Raw genomic sequence first — 8,419 nt, 5'->3', positions numbered from 1 at the left:
TACAGGGGTCTGATATACAGGGGTCTGATATACAGGTCTGATATACAGGTGTAATATACAGGTCTGATATACAGGGGTCTGATATACAGGTCCGATATACAGGGGTCTGATATACAAGTGTAATATACAGGGGTCCGATATACAGGTCCGATATACAGGGGTCTGATATACAGGTCCGATATACAGGTCTGATATGACCTGAGAATAGGCATAGAGTCAGTGCAGATAGTCTGTGGTAGAGAGGAAGGGCATTAGTAGTTATCTATAACAGTTTTATGCTCTCCAACAGTCTTATGGCCTGGGGAAAGAAGCTACACTGAACAAAATTATAAATGCAACATGTAAAGTCTTGGTCCCATGTTTCATGAGCTCAAATAAAAGATCCCAGAAGTGTTCAATATGCACAAAAAGCTTATTTCTCTCAAATGTATTTACATCTGTGTTAGTGAGCATTTCTCCTTTGCCAAGATAATCCATCCACCTGACAGGTGTGACATATCAAGAAGCTTATTAAACAGCATGATCATTACACAGGTGCCCCTTGTGCTGGGTACAATAAAAGGCCACTCTAAAATGTGCAGTTTTGTCACAGATGTCTTAAGTTGAGGGAGCGTGCAATTGGCATGCTGACTGCAGGGATGTCCAGCAGAGCTGTTGGCAGAGTTTCACGTTCATTTCTCTACCATAAACTGCCTCCAAAGTCATTTTAGAGAATTTGGCCAACCGGCCTCACATCCACAGACCACGTGTATGGCGTCGTGTGGGAGAGCGGTTTGCTGATGTCAACATTGTGAACAGAGTGCCCCATGGTGGAGGTGGGGTTATGGTATGGGCAAGCAGAAACTACGAACAACAAACACAATTGGATTTTATCAATGGCAATTTGAATGTTCAAAAATACTGCGATGAGATCCTGGGGCCCATTTATTTTTTTGTAAACAACATATGCTTATCTGTATTCCCAGTCGTGTGAAATCCTTAGATTAGGGCCACATGAATTTATTTAAATTGACTGATTTCCTCATATGAGCTGTAACTCAGTAAAATGGTTGGAATCGTTGCCTGTTGGTCCACGACTCGATGCTCCGGTACCGCCTGCTGGACAGGAGCAGAGGACAGTCCATGGCTCAGGTGGCTGGAGTCCTTGGCAGTTTTTCGGGCATAAATGTCTTGGATGGCCATCCGCACCACCCTCTGTAGGTCCTTGCGGTCGTGGATGGAGTAGTTGCCATACCAGGCGGTGATACAACCAGTCAGGATGCTCTCGATGGTACACCTGTAAAAGTTCCTGAGGATCTGAGGGGTCGTGCCAAATCTCTTCAGTCTCCGAAGGGGAAAGAGGCACTGTCACATCGTCTTCATGACTGTGCTGGTGTGAGAGGACCATGTTAAGTCCTCAGTAATGTGGACTCCAAGGAACACAGGTATTCCTCGTTTCTAGGCGGGAGAGGACAGTGTGGAGTGCAATTGAGATTGCGTTGTCTGTGGATCTGTTGGGGGCGCAAATTGGAGTGGGTCCAGGGTGTCTGGGATGATGGAATTGATGTGTGCCACGAACAGCCTTCAAAGCACTTCATGATTACAGATGTGAGTGCTACAGGGTGGTAGTTATTGTGGCAGGTTGGGAACAGGAATGATGGTAGTCAACTTGAAACATGGGGATTACAGACTGGGACAAGGAGAGATTGAACATTTCTGTGAAGACGCCTCCCAGCTGGTCTGCACAGGCCTGAGGACACAGCCTGGAAGGCCCTGCATTCTTACGAGTGTTGACCTGTTTGAAAGCCTTATGTCAGCCTCAGAGAGCGATATCACGCGGGGCTCCTCATGCAAAGCTCTGTTGTTTTTGTCGAAGAGTGCATGGAAGAAACAGATAAAGGAAACATTATGTACAAAAAAGTAAAGTTAAATGGCAAACGAATAACAAAATAGCAAAGTTAAAATGGCAAATGAATAACAAAATAGCAAAGTTGTGTCGACGCTCACAAGACTGCAACCATACGACACAGCGACATCTTGCAGGTGTGCAGAGCCAAGCGCAGTCTAGCATGTATTTGCATATTTCCGTTCTGAAATGCCTACTCTGTGAAGTGTGCGCGTGCAGTAACTCAATTCGTCCTTGCACTCCTAAATAATGCCACTTTTTAAAAAACTTTTAGAGTCAAGTCTACAAAACTTAGTCCACTCTGTTCGCTATAGATTTTAGTTTTGGGAACAGAAAACTGCATTGAGATCGAATGTTTCATCCATGAGAGAATTGGCAGAATGTCAGTTAAGTTTCATCGAGCTTCAACTTCTCCCACAACTGGACTTCTAAACGAATGCTTCAGATTAATTCATCCTGCGAGAGATCTGGCTCCTTGTTACTACAGACACCCTGGTTCAAATCCAGGCTGTATCACAACCGGCCGTGATTGGGAGACCCATAGTGCGGCGCACAATCGGCCCAGCGTCGTCCGGGTTTGGCCAGGGTAGGCCGTCATTGTAAATAAGAATTTGTTGTTAACTGATTTACCTAGTTAAATAAAAGGTTAAATAAATAAATATTCTGTGACAGTACTACAGCGGATAGAGGAATAGATGCCATGAACACTACAACCAGCCAGGAACACTGCAACCAGCCAGGAACACTGCAACAAACCAGGAACACTGCAACCAGCCAGGAACACTGCAACCAGCCATAAACACTGCAACCAGCCAGGAACACTGCAACCAGCCAGGAACACTGCAACCAGCCAGGAACACTGCAACCAGCCATAAACACTGCAACCAGCCAGGAACACTGCAACCAGCCAGGAACACTGCAACCAGCCATAAACACTGCAACCAGCCAGGAACACTGCAACCAGCCAGGAACACTGCAACCAGCCATAAACACTGCAACCAGCCAGGAACACTGCAACCAGCCATAAACACTGCAACCAGCCAGGAACACTGCAACCAGCCAGGAACACTGCAACAAGCCATAAACACTGCAACCAGCCAGGAACACTGCAACCAGCCAGGAACACTGCAACAAGCCATAAACACTGCAACCAACCAGGAACACTGCAACCAGCCAGGAACACTGCAACCAGCCATAAACACTGCAACCAGCCAGGAACACTGCAACAAGCCATAAACACTGCAACCAGCTATAAACACTGCAACCAGCCAGGAACACTGCAACAAGCCATAAACACTGCAACCAACCAGGAACACTGCAACCAGCCAGGAACACTGCAACCAGCCATAAACACTGCAACCAGCCAGGAACACTGCAACAAGCCATAAACACTGCAACCAGCCATAAACACTGCAACCAGCTATAAACACTGCAACCAGCCAGGAACACTGCAACCAGCCATAAACACTGCAACAAGCCATAAACACTGCAACCAGCCATAAACACTGCAACCAGCTATAAACACTTCACTAAATGACAACTGTAGTAGATGTTTTAAATATATCTAAAATGGCCAAAACATTGTACTATACATCAGAATTGACTATGAATGAATTCAGGGTTGGTGTTTGATGTGATCTGAAGTAGACTCAGTTTAAAACAATACTTGTCTAGGGATTTTTAAACAGACAATTATTGTTTGCTTTACTAACCATTTAGGGAAAGAATGCATTCAACTGAAATGTTTCTTCTGGACAATGATACCTGTTTATTTTATTTTATTGCACAGTTCATCTCTTTTATATACATACTGCAACAGATACAAACCTGGACACCGGACACATTTTAAAACGGAACAATAGCGATTCCATGTTAAGCGTTAATATACATTACTCTGCATCTTGAAAATCAAATCACATTTGAATAATGAAGAAGCATTACCAGTCACACGAGTACTTGCTCGTTATTTGTGAAATCATGTCATCTTGTCTTTTACAATTGAAGCACCATGCAATGGCTCAGACATTCTTTCTGCTAGGTTTGGAACAGAATTGAAGGTGCCATGAATTGTTCAGTAGGAAGGTTTCGCCCAAACAACAACTATAGGTGTCAAACTGGTACAAAGAACTGAAGAGGAAATATATTTTAATTTTACACCATAAAACAATGCAGTTGTTAAATAGAGCAATTCATTCGAAACAATGGGGATGAAGTGAAATGACTATTTTAGGCTGTATTGAAAAAAGTTATGACCACACAATTTGCCACTAGATGGCCTCTTTAACCACAGAAAGAGATCTTGATGACAGCTTATTGCAGTTATAAAAGATCATCGGTCACTCATTACTTTCATGTTCACTGTGAAATTCACGAGGGCTTTGAGAATCGGGCTGCAAACATATGGCTCAAAAATCTACATTTCCTTGCAACCCCTGGACAAATATAATCTCCAAATAAAAAGTCGACAATGCGGAATCCAAAGCATTGCAAGCGCCAGCTGAGCGACCAGAGTTGTAAAATCCCAGTAACTTTCCTCAAATTCCCAGAAATAAACAAGAAATCCAGAACCCTCCAACCAGGATTTCTGGAAAACATGGGACATTTAAGTAAAGTTACCAGAATATTGCAACCGTGTGAGCCACAAATGACAATGTTTCTGTATTTCCTTCCTCTTCGTGTGTAATCAAAGTTTGTATTCCCCGCGTCAGGACATAGTGGTGTACAACCGTACAAGCCCCAACCGAGTCACTGGAAGGTGTTTCTCTCTTATCATGGGGGTTTTAACATGACTGTAAAGGCAAGAGATGCATTAAAAACACAAAGACTTAAGCTTTTTATTGGCAGTGGAAAATAAGTTTCAGTATTTTATTGAAAGTAATCCATAAATAATACTGTGATAAAATAGTTAAGTACTCAGACTGTACATCATTTTGTTACCAGAGCAGGAGAATACAAATGGGGAAAACTGGAGATTAAAAAAAGAAGAAAAATCAGCATTTGCTTTGTGCATTATAAAATGACTAAATCACAAAGGGAATAACAACTAATGTAGGGTGGAAAGGAAGTCTTCGCTTCCGTGACATTATCTGTCTTGAAAAAGTATTGCCACAGCAACCTGTGTTAAAACACTCAGAAACAGCTTTAAAAAATGGCAACTTCTAAAAATCAAACGGAGAAAGCAACAAACACGACGGAGATGAGGAATAAATAAGACAGCCAGAGAAAGGAGGTAAGAAAAGAAAAACATCAGGCTTGATTAAAGTCTCTGTAGTACAACATGTTGGTTAAAGGTCTGTGGGTGGATCGCTCCACCTCGGGTGAGTAGCTAGTCGCTGGGATCAGTTTAGGCCACAGTGGACTTGGTCCGTCGATACGCTTTCGGCTCAGGTCTGGCTCCCGTTAGGGTGCTCCAGGGGAAGGCAGGGGAAAGAGAGGGATGAGAAGGAGGGAAAGAGGAATGGAGAGTTTGGGCATGCGAGGTTGACTGGAGAATTGGAGATCCTACACAGTGGAACGGTCTCTTACCAAGCGATGCATCTGAAAACAGCCCTGGTCTTCACTACTGTTTATGGCTTTTGTTTCAGTCTTTCTACAGGTTTGGTTTCACAGGAAAGAACAAAGAGAAAGAGAGTTGTTTCACGTGTCACCTGTCGTCACAGTTACCCAGGGCCTTGTGGTTACGGTCCGCCCGGTGCTTAGCGACCACAGCGTTGTAGCAGTTTGTGAAACAATGTCATTCAGAACTCCAGCAATATTTCTGATATTCACATATCCTCATTGTCCTAGAAGAGCTGCATTTACAAATAATCCCCATGGATACGCTTGAAGATAACAACAGGCTGGGGGAGAAGGGAAATGGGCTCCAATTCAGTTAGAAAGTCACTTATTAAAGTCACCCGATCATCAGTTCAATGATTAAAAACAACAGAGGACAGAGAAATAAAAACATACATCTTGTCAATACAAGATCAGGAATATATATATATATAAAATGATTAGATAATGTCTGTAGATATAAATATACAAACTCCAGACCATCTAAAAACATTCAGTTACATCTGAGAGTTAACCTTGATAAGGACACAATTGGAACAGTTTTAGAAAAGAGGGATTTTTCCATTTAGGTGGGAGAGAGGGGTGAAGTAACAGATACATAACAAATCTAAAACCATTGAAATGTCCCACCAGCTTGCTAACATAAATAGAACAATAAAGATTGATAAATCTAGTACTGAGATTGGTGACGTGGTTGTTAGTTATTTTATCTCTGTGATGACAATACAACTCTGTGCGAAGTGTCCTTGCAGGGTCAGCAGCTGCTCCTGATGGGGGGAAACTCACACCCCTCATCCTCCAACCAGCAGTCACCTATAGAAATAATGAGGATCAACTAAGAGAAGAGGAGGTAGAGAGACAGAGGTAGAAAGAGAGGTAAAGAGAAAGACAGAGACAGGCAGGCAGGCAGACAGAGGGGCAGACAGAGGGGCGGGCAGACAGAGGGGCGGGCAGACAGAGGGGCGGGCAGAGACAGAGAAGCAGCAGATGAAGGAGAGAAAGAGGAGAGGAGGAGCGTAGACATGCGTTAATATAGCCAAGAAAGCAGAGGCACAAGAAGCTGCTTTAACAGAAGAGATCCACTGTGAAGTGTGTGTGTGTGTGTGTGTGTGTGTGTGTGTGTGTGTGTGTGTGTGTATTTATATATATATAAACTTACTGTGTAGTGTTAGCAGGAGTATGTCCTGACTGTGGCAGTGTCCAGCCTCTTTATTGCAGACTGACTCCCTGCATCCCCACAGCAAAACCACATGCAGAAACATGCTGTTAGTTAGTCACTCACAATCTCCAGCATAACACACCCACACACACTAGAGCTGGGAAAACACTAAACCATTGTTGAAAGCATATTGTGTAAGGTCTCCTTAACAAGACAGAGATGAAGCCGCAGCAGTGCCACAGACACAATGAGCCCTCATTCCCCGTGGACCCAACCCCTTGTCCTACCGTCCATGGGGCTCCTTTTGGGCTGCGTGGAGGGGGACGCTGCGTTGCTATTGGGCAGTCTGAAGTTGGCGGGCAGGGTGTCGGCTGAGCCCGGGGACATCCCCCGGGCGTCTTTGGGCCGGAACTTCTTCCTCCAGGAGGGGGCGCGCCGGAAGTTGTTATCATCCTCCTGGAAGAGATTCAGAGAGAGGAGGAAGCAGGAAGGAGATAAAGATGCGGATATACATGGAGGAGTGATTTAGAAAGAGTGTGTGTGTGAGTGTGCGCTTTAGAAAGTGTGTGTGTGTGCGCATGTTAGTGAGTGTGTGCGCTTTAGAAAGAGTGTGTGTGTGTGTGTGGGATTTAAATTGTGCGTGCGTGTGTGTGCGCTTTAGAAAGTGTGTGTGTGTGTGTGTGTGAGTGTGTGCTTGTGTGAGTGATTTAAAAAGTGTGTGTGGTTTAGAAAGTGTGTGTGTGGTCCATCATATGTGTGTGTCTCACCTCATCCAGTCTCCTCTCTGTACCGATGGCCAGTAGACTGTTGTACTCACTCTCCAGAGCTGCTCTCGCCTACAACACAGGAAGGAGGGAGAGACAGACAGTAGATGAATGAGTGCGTCTCCTCTCACTTCGGAGTGAAGGAGACAAGAGCTGACGTCTCAGCTGGGAGCGCTGTCTGACTGCCAGGGTGTGTGTGTGTGTCTACGTCCTGTGTGGGTACCTACCTGTGTGTTCTGGGTGGGGATCTGCAGCAGCAGGGCCAGGGCGTTGTGGTCGAAGGTTTCATCCAGGGCCAGCAGAGCTCCGTGTACGCCGCTCTCCAGCAGGTTGTTACTGTACTCCTTCAGCCCCATGGCCTGTACCCAGCTGATCACACGCTCGTTACTCCACACCAGCACGTCTGCTCAGGGTACACAAAATGGTAACCAGTTGGTACAGAAACGTTTGGGGAATGATCAGGGAACACATCCAAAGAGAGTCAAAAATAATTCCTCTGTAGAAAAAATAAATAAAAAATAAATAAATTAAAAAATCGGGAAGGATGAATTAATTTGACATTTCAGATTCTCCCATAGTGTTATTATCTTAGCGTTGCTGACACTTCAGATTCTCCCATAGTGTTATTATCTTAGCGTTGCTGACACCAGATTCTCCCATAGTGTTATTAGCTTAGTGTTGCTGACACTTCAGATTCTCCCATAGTGTTATTATCTTAGTGTTGCTGACACCAGATTCTCCCATAGTGTTATTAGCTTAGCGTTGCTGACACCAGATTCTCCCATAGTGTTATTATCTTAGCGTTGCTGACACCAGATTCTCCCATAGTGTTATTATCTTAGCGTTGCTGACACTTCAGATTCTCCCACAGCGTTATCTTAGCGTTGCTGACACTTCAGATTCTCCCATAGTGTTATTATCTTAGCGTTGCTGACACTTCAGATTCTCCCACAGCGTTATTATCTTAGTGTTGCTGACACCAGATTCTCCCATAGTGTTATTATCTTAGCGTTGCTGACACCAGATTCTCCCATAGTGTTATTATCTTAGCGTTGC

The 8,419-nt window shown here is 44.3% G+C and overlaps 1 protein-coding gene across 25 annotated transcripts in view; it reads right to left on the bottom strand.

The window, feature by feature from the left end:
- Nucleotides 1-4,705: 4,705 nt before the first annotated feature.
- LOC106599863 (liprin-alpha-1) overlaps nt 4,706-8,419 on the bottom strand; it is a 93,225-nt gene continuing 89,511 nt past the window's right edge. For 10 of the 25 annotated variants that reach the window (XM_045689610.1, XM_045689619.1, XM_045689620.1 and 7 more), the window contains 5 exons: nt 7,591-7,766; nt 7,367-7,435; nt 6,887-7,067; nt 6,600-6,667; nt 4,706-6,275 (listed from right to left, as the gene is read on the bottom strand). In XM_045689610.1, the coding sequence (XP_045545566.1) occupies nt 6,609-6,667; nt 6,887-7,067; nt 7,367-7,435; nt 7,591-7,766 (485 nt within the window). In that variant the 3' untranslated portion in view covers nt 4,706-6,275; nt 6,600-6,608. Of the gene's footprint in view, nt 6,276-6,599; nt 6,668-6,886; nt 7,068-7,366; nt 7,436-7,590; nt 7,767-8,419 lie in introns of those variants that run through there. The other 15 variants (XM_045689615.1, XM_045689621.1, XM_045689624.1 and 12 more) reach the window with 7 other exon arrangements.

Source organism: Salmo salar, chromosome ssa11 (genome assembly GCF_905237065.1).
Source record: "Salmo salar chromosome ssa11, Ssal_v3.1, whole genome shotgun sequence".
Lineage (NCBI taxonomy): Eukaryota > Metazoa > Chordata > Actinopteri > Salmoniformes > Salmonidae > Salmo > Salmo salar.
Note: the sequence above shows the minus strand (reverse complement) of the source record. Positions and strands in the feature narration are given on the sequence as shown.